The 12,437-nt window shown below is 47.1% G+C and overlaps 1 protein-coding gene and 1 long non-coding RNA gene across 8 annotated transcripts in view; one reads left to right on the top strand and one right to left on the bottom strand.

Annotated features, from left to right (window-relative positions):
• ARIH1 (ariadne RBR E3 ubiquitin protein ligase 1) overlaps positions 1 to 12,407 on the bottom strand; it is a 52,064-nt gene extending 39,657 nt beyond the window's left edge. For 2 of the 7 annotated variants that reach the window (XM_027723807.2, XM_027723815.2), the window contains exon 1: positions 11,958 to 12,407. In XM_027723807.2, the coding sequence (XP_027579608.1) occupies positions 11,958 to 12,320 (363 nt within the window). In that variant the 5' untranslated portion in view covers positions 12,321 to 12,407. The remainder of the gene's footprint in view (positions 1 to 11,957) is intronic. The other 5 variants (XM_027723822.2, XM_027723849.2, XM_027723832.2 and 2 more) reach the window with 3 other exon arrangements.
• On the top strand, positions 4,445 to 7,873 carry LOC113989393. The gene is made up of 3 exons (XR_005564122.1): positions 4,445 to 4,686; positions 5,608 to 5,967; positions 7,270 to 7,873. It is a non-coding gene; the product is annotated as an uncharacterized LOC113989393 (long non-coding RNA).
• Positions 12,408 to 12,437: the final 30 nt, after the last annotated feature.

Raw genomic sequence — 12,437 nt, 5'->3', positions numbered from 1 at the left:
CTTCCAGAAGATGATTAAAGGAAGGGTGTCCCCTCTTTGGACAGTGTGCAAGCAGAGGATCAGACCCCAAGGATGTTCAGCACAAACATGTCCCTCGAGTGCTGGTTCAGTCTCGAGTTCTGGGTGATCTGTCTCCCACCTGCTTTTGTTACTGGGCATTACTGAAGAACATCTATCACAAGGTGCCCAAAGAGTTGTGTAATACAGAGGATATAAATAATCCAGCCAAACTGTACATCACCTCAAGACAAGTGCTCTCAATTCCTAAAAATCAGCTGTTTCCAGGATAACCTGACTGTGAACAGAGCTTTATCCCCAGAAATCAGAGCTCTCACACTCGCAGGTTCTTGGGGGAAATAATTCACTGTGCAAAAATCTCACAGGTCCTGAATCCTGACTTCCACTTCAGAACCTTGTAATTAACATTTTCCAACAATTAAAGGAAGAAGAAAATTGTGAGGGATGATAACTTCCATGAGCACAACGAGGTGGCACCCACAAAAACCTGTAAGACAGAAGTCTTACGTGACAACTAAGCAAAAGCCATCCCAGTTAGTAACTTCTGTGGTGGCAATGCCAGGTTAGCTCAGAAATATCTGGATATACAGTCACTGGTGGCATGTTAACCCTTCACAGACATTGTGACTGATGACAAACTTGGGCTTAGCCCAAGAATTTGTAGCCAGGGGCAATTTACAAGAATTTTTACAGAGGAAAAAAAAATCCTTAACATTCTTCCATGTTCTTTCTCCTCCAGGCCTCAGTTTGGTGAGCACTGGATATTTCATTTTTCTTCAGTTCTCTGTCCCTTATTCCTTCTGATTCCGTCCCTTCCTCAAAGCAGCACCCACTTTTGTGCTCCATTCCCTCTTCATTTTGACAGTGAGGGATTTTTCCCCACTAACTGAAGCATCACCACACACTGTAGCATTTTAGGAAAGAAAAAAAGCACCTCCCTTGGGCTGACTTCATCTCCCCACCACTGAGAAAATCTGCTTTATACAGTTGATGCCACCTTGACAAATAGGCAGTGAATCCACCCAGTGATGCCTTAGTCTAAGGAAAAAAAATAATAATTTAGCCATCTTAAGAAACTATTTAGGCCCAGGAAACCATTGCCAATGCAGCAGTGGCTTGGGGATGTAATCTTTGGCAGCATCTTCAGGCTGGCAGCAGCCCCAGCACAGATGTGGTTATGGCTTGTACCACTTCCCTGCAAAAAGCAGCTTTACCTGCAAAAGCACTTTGTTCTGCTGGCACAACCTGCATCTGCACTTGGAAAACCTGCCAGCATCCTTTTCCCAACAAGCCTCTTCTAGCTCAGACCATTTTTTAATGATGACTTGGCAGTTTATTTACCATTACTCTGCTCATTTATTCTTACTTAGTTTTACAGCCAACAAAACACAGCCCTGGCAACATGTTATTTTATAAGCCGGGATTTCCGCTACAAGAAGTAATTTTGCCTGTTTACACCCCAAAACTTTTCCCTCCGAGGGCTCTGCAGGAGCCACCTTTGAAGGGAGGACGTTCTGGAAGCATGAGGAGTTTAGCAATCACTTGTTCATTCTTGTTCCCAACAAGATATACCTCGAATTCTAACTGCAGTCTCTAATTGCTGCAGGTATTTTTAAACCAGCTACCTGAGCTCTCTCGAGTTCAGAGAAAATAGCCTGGTGGGATTCGATACAGAAATAGCAAAACACAACTTGTACAGCAGTGGGGGAGAGTGGGAAACCTCCAGTATTTTCACCATTTTCTTGTCTAAGGCTTTGAAGACTTGCCTCTACCCAGACTTGCACTCAGGAGTGTTTCTAAAGCAGTTGAGTTAAACCAGTAGGTAGGTGCAGACCCGGGTCCCTGGTCCCTTTCAGTACAGAACAGGGAACAAACCTGGATGTGCAATTTGGGATTTGATGGACTGTGCACCAGCTGACAAGAACATCCTGTGTCCCTTTCCCAGTAAAATGTAACTGTCATCAAGGCACTGGGCTTCTGCAAGAGGAAAACCCACCCAATCAGTCCTGCTTTCTACCTGATGTGCAGGACAGCAATAGGAATAATTACATTAATGAATGGTGAATAATTAAGTGCACTGAGCAGGCTGGCACCCAACCTCCCCCAAATCTGAGTGCTGCCTGCAGAGATACCTGGCAAGGGACAGCAGGACACCAGTCAGGGACAAGAGAAGGACAGAGATCCCAAACACCCTCCTTCCAGGCAGTTTCAGTATCCACCATCCCAGTTATCCCTAAAGACAACTCCAAGCCCTTCCACTGTCCCATCCCAGAAGTTATCACCCCAGATAGCAGTGTTTTCACCCACGTTTTCAAGTATTACTTTCAGCTCTCTTAACAATACAAAGAAGGATATTTCAAGCCTGTTGTTCTACCAAGGAAAATAAAGAGACTGGTTATTACATAACAAGTTAACATATAGCTAAAAAGCCTAGAAATCAAAGAGTATCACCTTTATTTGCTCAGAGAGCCTTTCAGTCCTTGCAGAAGTATTACAAACTACCAAACCAAAGGCATGCGAAATAGTATTTCACCAGATCTTCATTGTATTTAGAAACTGGTTTTTTTATTAAATTGTTATTTTCTATTATAGTTATTTTCCTCCATGCATACTAGGTGGGATTTTACTCCAGAGACTTTCCACTTTACACTGTTGCTCCCAGAAGAAAAAATTACGCTGCTAAGAGTTGAAATGTTGCTCTTCCTCCCTTTTTATTAAAAAGTTGCTGTTCAGCCCAGTTTTGATGCACATTGATCAGCCCAGTCCTGTCACTTCCAAGCTCCTGCTCTGGAATGTAACCTCAAGACACGGCTCCCCCACACTCTTCTCTCCACATCTTTCCTTACACTCCATATTTCTCAGATCCTAGATGACCAGGATGCAGATTATTAGGAGTTAACTTATCCTTAAGTTATTCTTCCCCCACAGGAAAGCTCATTCCAAGGGAGACTGTTTATTCATGTGAATCCTCCCGGTTTCCCCTAAATCCCTCTCCACATTTCTAACTGCCACACAATGGAATGCTGATTGCATTCGTGTTTTGTTGCACAAGAACACACCAAACCCACAGTTACCAGCTGCAGAAGGGACCAAAATTTGGAAAAACTCTCCACAGGTCTTCCAAAAATTAAATATGCACCTGTAATTACATACATAACCAGAACAGGCCACGGAAACATTCAGGTGAGGATGCACATCCATTTCTTTTCTTGACAACAGAGTTGAGCAATTAAACACCATCACTTCTGGCAACTGCAGCAAAGCAACTGCTGAGTTGGGCTGAGTGATAAGAGCAGAGAGGAGGCACTTTAATCAGAGTTCCAGGATTCCCTTCAGTACTCGGCCCTGCAAGCAGCTGTATCCAGGCAGTGAGGGAACGGGAACTGCCCAAGACAACATCCATGCAACCGTGTTGCAGGTGCATGTCTCTGCACACCCCAAAAAGCACCTCTTGGCATGAGTGTCAGGCACTCAAAGCACCAGAACAGCTCGAGGTTGTTGGTGTTTCAGGCCAAGCAGCAAAGGGAGCCAACCAACAACAGCCCAAGTGCCTCAGCTCAGAACACCAGAGACAAACCTCAAGGAAGGGACCCAGAGCGAAGCCCTGCACGGAGCAGTCACTGCTCCACCAGCCTCCACACACAGCACAGCAGCACAGGATGGTAAAAACAGCCATGGCCTGCTGGGATTTTTACACAATGAGGTTGTTCAAACACCAGCTCCTTCCTCTGTGGCTCTGGAGAAGTTTTGCTACCCTTTGCAGGGCAGCACCTGACATGCTCCTTCAGGGCTGACCCAGCTCACTAACACCAGGAAGGAAGTGGAAACCTTCAGAACCACTTCAAATTTTCATTTCTTTATCTTGGAAGAAAGTCTCTTCACGCTTTCTCCTTAATAGCAAAAGCAAATACTAAGTTAAAAAAAAAAAAAAAAAAAGAAATCTTTGAACTAACACCCAAAGCAATCAGTTATTTTGCCAGCTGACTATTTTCAGGTGCAATTATACTGATTCTTCTGGTTCTATTAATGTGTGTTCTCCACTTTGAGAGGACTTTAACTGTACACAAGTAGAAATCTCTTGAGCAGGAGCTCCTCTCTATCCTGATTATGTGCTGGAAAACAGAGTTTAGAGTCTGCATCCTTCACAATCCTACTCCAACAATCACAGACAATTTTTCTGAGGGGCTGTAAAGACAATAAGCAAATATCCAAGCTTTTAACTTCCAACATTGGGATTAACTCCTCCAGCTCCCAAATTCCTCAAATCACAAAGCAATGAAAGCTTGATCTTCTGTGAATTAAAATACACCCTCTCCACATGAAAAGGCATGTTTGTGATGTCACAGAACATGGAGGGTGCCCCAGACCAGGAAGTCAGGCAGAAAACTGAGTCTTTTCTTTCACACCTTTGTTCCAGCCACAAGTACTCTCTCAGAAGATGGAATTTTGAAGCAGATGGCCAGGACAGGATCTGTGTGCTGCTTGTTCCTGGAAACAAGAGGTGCCACATGGTGCTCTGGGATAGAAGTTTTTAACCATGGAAGATACAAAACCAGGAATGTCTTAGACAAGACTGGGGGGAAGGATCTTAGTGTGCCATCATCTGTAAGTGGGCACCAGTGAGAAACCACCAGTAGCTCAGGAGAAGGCCAAGAAGCCAAGTTTTAGGTAGGTGGGATGTAGGACACCACTGTTCCTCCCAGGTTACAGCCAAGAACCACCTGCTCACAGGGTGAGCAATTGCTCCCCTGTCCCCAGCAGCTGTATTTGGATCCCCTCCCAAATATATCCACAGAGGACCACAACCTTTTGCTGTCACACAGACGTGCTGGAGCCTGGCAACAAGGACAGGCACTGTGACATGGTCATGGAGAAGCAGTGCCATCCACAGAGAGGACACCAAGAGGATACATGTGTCCCTCTGAAGCCAATTCTTTCCAAGTTTCTCCCTCTACACCAGCTGGGTGCCCCACCACTCTCAAAAACTGCCCAAAAACTGAAGGCAACACCACTGGAAATGCCAAAATGCATCACAACTACCCAAGACACTTGCACAAGGCTGACTCACTTCTTCCAAGGGACTCAGATCCTGTTGAAAATTATCTACATAAGGCTTTGGATCTTAAAAGATTCCCAACATCTGGAAAAAGTTCTCAGTCTAAGAACAAGGAAAAGATTTGATGCCAGCAGTTGTATTTGAGTGTTGTGTTCGTAGAGTGGTTCAAACACTCACCACAGTGAGCTCCTCCAAATACCAGCAGTTATGACTCTGTATTGCCACACCACACAAACAAGAGCATCTGTAGTTTTATATGGGCACTTCAAATTCTGAAAAGCCACCGACTTGCGAAGTACAAACTCACATGTGAAACTCGGCTACTGAGTTTGCTTCCCACAGCAGTTTTCAGAGCATTTACTTACACAGTGTTTTCATCACAGCTCAGGATCAAAAGCTAAAAGCAAGTAAGGAATCCTATAAAGGCCGAACTCAGTGTTCCCGATGTTCCTAACACCAGTCACCTGGGATGGTGAAGATACTGCAATATCATCAGCATTTCCCTTAACAAATTATTATTCTTTTTTCTCCAGCTGACTCCCTCGTCACCTTGGAGCCTCCTGCACCAACATCCCACACAAACCCGCCAGCCCTCTCCCAAACATCAGGGATCTGTATTCCAGGCAGAGCTCAAATGCACCATTTGGCATTACCAAGAGCTCCAAACCCTCCCAGGTGTTTTACAACAAACGAGGCTGCGATTTCCTTGCAGCTACTGAGTGACTTCTTGAAATTCAGCAGCATGATGTGCTTGCATCCACCCAACAGCCTCCAAACACTCTTTATGGCTGTCAGTGCTCCAGCCACCAAGAGAAAACATCACCTCAATACTCAGATCCTTCTAATTCCAAAGCACCAGAAGTCAGGAGGACTGGAATCACGACCCTCAACAGGTAAGTTTGGGACTGAGCTATGTAGAGAGGACTTTCAGCCTTCGCAGTTACTTCCCATAAAGCTCTAATGACAAATTCCAGGTTCTTTTCCCAGCGACCAACTTTCCTAAGCAGAGAAACGAGTAGTTACGTTCTCCAGGAAGAAAAGGCTCCTACAGATAAATTCTGTACAAAAAACTTGACTCACTGTTATAACACGAGCTCAGCGTGGGGATCAACCACCCCTTCCTTCACCCATCACACCTGACACCACCAGCAGAGCCACGTTCTCGTTTGTCTCGTTCATGGAGTAAAGAAGAGAGATTAGTTTCAAAATAGAAAACTGAAAACAATTCAACAGGTGCCAAGGACACCTGAATGAACACAGGGCTGCCCCACACTCCCAAAGAGCATCAGAGGTCTGGGGTTTATTTCCTATTAAGCACTCTAACTCAGGCAAGGCTAAAACTAAGGGATCAGAGCCTGGGACAAGTATAAAAGGGGAAGAAGCTGCGTTTTCATTTTTCACGATGCTCTATCACCCAGAAATAGCACTTGTTTTGCATCAACTGCAGTCTCAATTCTGACTTCTCCGTGGCACACTGGCTTCCAATTTACAGTAGAAACAACCCTTCTACTTTGCATAGCAAGAATGGTCCTGCTCACTGAAATTAACCCACAGGGAATAGCAACAACTGTATTTACTATTTAGCTTTAGCTTTTCAGAAACAAATATTTTAAGTAGCTAAAAACTGAGTGTTTTCAGTTTCACATTGAAAACATCCCCATTCACACCAGTCCCCATCTGAACCCCAGTGCCCCTGAGAGAAGGCTGCCTTGGTGTGACTTTTGGAAAATTACGTTGAGACAAAAGCAAACAGCATCAAATGTTTTCACACGTGGCCAACCATGAGATTTACATTTGGCCAAACAGAAACCTAAAGCACTTAGCAAATGGGTCATTTGAGTACAAAGCTGAAATTCCTCTGGAGACTTAACGAGACTTTTCTACCTGGTAACGCTAAAATTTAAAATAATACTAAAAAAAAAAATAATTCTGTTATACTCAGAACTACATGTCTTGGCAGCCAGGGAACAAACAACATGTCATTTCCAAAAGCTTTGCAGTGATTCCTTATGCCAGATTCCAGGAATGCTTTGTCACAACGAAGTTTATTCCACTCCTTGGAAATATTAAATGCATTCCTACTTATAATGAAACACCTTATAAACCCCACGTGACAGAAACATGGAGTTTGACAAAGCATTTCCTTCCAGCATCATAACATTTAGGGCCCTGACATGAATTTTACTATCAAATAGGTAACCAAGGGAGGTTTGCTGGGAGCAGACCCGGATGGAAGCAGCATCAGCCTCGAGTGCTTCCGCCCACAGACTCCCACCTAACGCTCGTCAGGCAGCTCCAAGCACTCCGAGTTTCCAAGATGTCATCTGGATCATCAAACACAGTTCTAAGCACGACCCTGTACAACAGCAGCAATTCCTGTTGCTCACTAGCAAGTCATCCCTGTTTTGGACAACATTTTTGGAATGTGCTGCCCACAGTACATTGAATTTCCTAAGTTATGCCTGGAAATCAGGATGTTTTGTCCCAGTAAGTGGACACTGTTTAATAAGACCCCTTCTGCAACAATGGGTTTGCACTCGCTGTGACAGAGCTCCATTTAACCAGGGCTGTGGAATTCTGGGGGATATCTGCACTGCCTCAACTCTGCTGGCCTCTGGAAAAAGCCATTCCTCAACAAACATAGCTTTGTAACTTTGGAGAGGCCTGGGTTTGGGCTTATTTTAATGGCACAGCTTTTACCCAGTAAGGACCTGACCTTCACCATGTAAATGAGAAACCTGTATTTGCTGCAAATGCTCTGATGTTCCACATCCCCTGTTCTGCTCCGAGAAACCTTCTTTAAAGCCTTTAGTAAAAAGAAAAGGTATTTTGGGGCTAGACTAACTTTTGTTGGATCCAGTGAGGTCACCTCCTTCCAGATAAAGCCCAGGTTTGAAGCTCACCACGCTCATGATCACATGGCAGGTCAGGCACAACACCCAGTCACATCCAGGATCCTGATCCCTGCTGTGGGATGGGGAAAGGAAACAAGAGTCCCAACTCCCTTTGTGCCACCTCAGAGCTTCGCCCCAGTATTTTCAATATCTCACCATTACAAAGTCCAAAAAGTATGAATGTGGTGACACCACGCTGATGTCACCAGAATGCTCCAGAAGAAGGTGAGCAAAAAGGGGAAATGAATCCAACCTGGAAATACTGGAATTGCACAAGCTTGCAACAAGGCAAGGAGAACACTGGGCCAAGCCAGGCTACAGAGGCACATCATGTGCTCTACTCAGAGCAGAAATAAATATGCCATTCTAAACATTTTTTGAGTTTATTTTCAGAAAAATCTAGAGCAAAGATGGAAATAGCAATCTGATTAAAATAAAAAAAAAAAAGAAGTTAAGAGTGGCAGCAAATTATTTGGACAAAAGTTCAGAGAGGAAGAATACGGGCAAGACGTTCCAACTGTGGGAAAATGCCTTTGGGAGGAGGAAGCCTTTTGTTCCACACCACCTCTGTGTCTAGGTTTTTACAGTCCTTTGCTAAGTTATTCTGCCAGCGGCTGGAAAACCACCAGAAATCCGCCTGTTTACTCAGACAACTAAAATCCCAAATACCCTGGCAAATGGCTCTCTGCTCTGCCTCATCAGCCACAGGATGGAAGGGATACTCTGAGCTGAGGTTTAAAAGTCTCAGTCAAGTGACAGCACAAGGTTAAGGGGTTATTCATACCCCTATTTTTGCATTTGGAGAGCGAGGGGAATTCTTGTTGTGCGACACATGGAGTCAAATCAGATTAGGAGCATAAGTGCCAAATACTGTGCAAAAATCACCATTAAACACCTGAAACCTTGCTTATGCTCAGACAAGAAAGAGCAAGCGTAAAATATTCTGAATATTTGAGACATTCTGAGACTTGCCTGGTTCACTGCAAGTTCAGTGGTCTTAGGAGGCCAAGTGACAGAGCAGTTTGGTGGTGAGCCCACTCCACGCCACAGTGAGAGTCACAGGGTCTGTGACCAGGGAGTTTGCCACCAAGTTGGCTCCTACTTCTGCAAAGTCCTCATCAGATCAAATCCCTGTCCTGAAAAATTCGTGTTTTTCCTTATACAGCTTGTATTCGGAAATGACCAAATGGAGGGGGAAATAAATTTAATTCAGTCCCTTCAACTATAGCACTGTCAGCTAACAAACTGCCCAAATGGGGTGTTTTAATACAGAGTTACACCTGCCATGGCTCAGACACCCCCTTCCAGATACTTCATGACTGCCTGTTCCCTTCTCCCCTTGCTGCAGCTGCAAAACAAAATCCCATTTATACCTTACTCCTGATCACAGAAAAATCACTGATTATAGAGCACAGGACCTCCAGCTGAAGTTTTCAGGCTCTGCATTACATCCTCCCTTGAACAAATAAGTTCAAAGCACTCAAAAACGTAACCACAACCGTCACCCTTTGCTACCAAGAACCCAACACAGACACACAGGGATCGAAGCCATCCAGTACTTGACTGGAACAAGTGAATCACAGCTCTGCAACCGAGGATCCGCAGCAGGATCCCGAGCCAATGTGACTCCAGAAAAGGTTTACTGAACCAGAAAAGCAGCAGCAGCAATCCTGGTTGGGCGCCAAACACAAGGAAATAAACACAAGGGAGCCCTGGAAGATTTCACCAGCAGCCACACAAGTAGAGATGAGCAAATCCTGAGGCACCACCTGAACTCTGGTCACTCAGCTCCAAAACAGCCCAGAAATCCGATGGCAGGAAGTTGGCATTTAACAGCCATGCACAGCAACTGAGTGTTTTCCTACTCTCTTCTGATGCATTCCAGAAGTTGATTTTGGGTCCCGAGTTTCCCCATGACATTCTGAACAGACTGGCTTAGCCAAACCAGGAGGAACCACTGCAAACGCAGCACCAGGAGCAGAGCAGCAGCCAGGAGGCTCTGTGGGGGCAGATCTGCAGGGTCAGGCCTCTCAGGCCACTCGGGGGACAGGAGTAAGGGATCATTACCTAAATCAACTTCTCTCCACTAGTTTTGCAATGCAGAGGTCAAGCACACACATCAAACAGTTTAAGGGCAGTGTAAAAGGGGGGAAACAACTCCCTCAGATCAGAAATCAGGACCTTGTCTAAGAAATTAGTTCACAAAGAGCAGGGAGGTGAGTCTACCAGCTGGGTCTGGAAAATGCACAAGCAGGAACACTCACAACTCCTCACAGGCAGCAACTTTTCCACCACTTTTCTTATGCAAAGATAATAAGGAGCATGGCAGAATCTGTCCAATACAATCAGTATGGGCCACAGTCTTAGTCATTAAACACAGGCCCACTATTTTAATGGCTCTTTCAAAGAGTAAAAACCCGAAGTTCCCAACTGTTTTCATGTCTGCTTGCCAACTGCTCCCCTCCCTATACTAGGATCAATAACTGGGAGCAAAGAAACAACCCTGCTTAACCATGAGATCTTCTTTAACTGCAGGGTAATCAGCTAATCCGGGCAGACTCCTTTATTCAGCTTTACATGGGCAGCACTATCATTAAAGTTATAAACTTTAATTTGACTCAAGGAATGCCATTTACTAATTTAGCATGCAAATGCTTTTACAGTTGTTTGCATCCAGCTCCACATAAACTACAGGGGATTTACAGCACACGAAGCAACATTTTGAAGCTGCTGTTACAGCCACTGTAACACTGTAACAGAGCACAGGACAGTGGGGGGAAAGCATTCACTGAGGGAACGCTTTTTCTTGTTTAAAGGGATTTACCAATACACACAACCAGCAAAACAACTGCTTCCTGGGCACTGGATCCCTCACTATTTAACATCCACACATTTTTCACATTATTCCTGTTGGCATGTAGGAGAGTAGCATCTCCTATTTACTCTGAATATTGAGTAAATGGGAACAAAAGAAAACCCATCACCTGCAAAAAAGTCAACGGCATCAGGAACTTGATGGTGAGCTGGAGCCAAACCTTGCCATGAGCATTTAGAAAGGAATGCCAGATTTCTTCAGTGCCTTGAATTTTCTCCCCAAAAGCTCGGGAGCCAACAGATAAGACTTAGATACTTTGATCTAAAGAGGGTAAATGTTATTTCGAACTCTAGTTCACTTTTAAAGAGACATGCTTAAAAACTGGAAGTAAAAAAAGTTATGGTTGTGAAGGGATTGCTCATATCCCTCCTGGTCTGTGCTGGAAATAAACACAAGGTTCAACTCCTGTGTGTAGGAAGGGGGAAGGGAAACGGCAACAAAACCAGAGCGAATGCCTCTCCTGGAATTCCAGGACTTGCCATCGACTCCGCCGCTTATCGAAGGAGCTGGAGGGGCTAAAGCCCCCCGACAGCGTGAGGATGGAGTGGGAGAAAGGCAAAAACAAAGATCACAGCCCCCCCGCTCGCAATCACACAAAGAAAGAGGAGTCCTTTTAGTGCCAAGGGCCTCGTTCCCGACGCTTCCATGGCAGGAAGCGAGATCCTGGCCGGCCCCAGGGGCCTCTCGGGGGAACGGGGTGACGAGGAGCCTCCTCCGCCCCAGGAGGTGCCGGGGAATTCCCCCTCATCCAGGGGGGGGATTGGGGAACACCGCCTCCACCCTGGGGGGCACCGAGGAGCGCCCCCTCCACCCCCGGGGGGTGCCCAGGAGACCCCCCTCGCACCTCCGGCGGTGCCCAGGAAGCACCTTCACCCCAGGGAGTGACGAGAGGCCCTCTCATCACCCCAGGGGTGCAGAAGAGGAGGCTCCCCTCCAACTCCAGGGGGGACCGAGGAGCCCCCCTCTCACCCGGGGGTCCCTCGCAGTGTGTGTGAGTCCCCGTCCCGCGGGCGGGCCGGGCCCGGTGCCCTCTCAGAGGCCGTTGGCCCGTCCCGCCGCCCCCCCACCCCTTCGGCGGTGTGTCCCCCCCCAGTCCCGCTGCCGGGGGCCGCACCTGGATGACCTCGTTGACCTCGCGGATGCACTCCACCATGTGCTGCAGGATCTGCTCGGCCGTCAGCACCTCGTAGCGATAATCCTCCTCCTGCTCGGGGCCGCCGCCGGGGCCCGGCCCGCCGCCCAGGCCGCCACCGCCGCCGCCGCCGCCGGGGCCCAGCCCGCCCGTCTCGCCGCCCAACAGCCCGTCGCGCTCCCCGCCGACGCGCAGCCCGGGCTCCACCAGCTCCACCTCGCCCAGGTCCAGGTTATCGTCGGGCTCGTCCTCCTCCTCGTCCTCCTCGTCCTCCTCCGCGCCGCTGTCCTCACTACACTCCTCGTCCTCGTCGAACTCGTAGTTGTACCCCTCGTCTGAGTCCATGGCGAGGCGCTGAGGGAGCGGCGGCGGCTCCCGCGGCCTGCCCGCGCCCGGCCCCGCCGCCGCCGCCGTTGGCCCCGGCCCGGCCCGGCCCCGCCGCGCCTCAACCGCCGCCAACAA

Source organism: Pipra filicauda, unplaced genomic scaffold (genome assembly GCF_003945595.2).
Source record: "Pipra filicauda isolate LSUMZ 115617 unplaced genomic scaffold, ASM394559v2 scaffold287_size946512_pilon, whole genome shotgun sequence".
Lineage (NCBI taxonomy): Eukaryota > Metazoa > Chordata > Aves > Passeriformes > Pipridae > Pipra > Pipra filicauda.
This window is presented reverse-complemented; position numbering and strand designations above follow the sequence as displayed.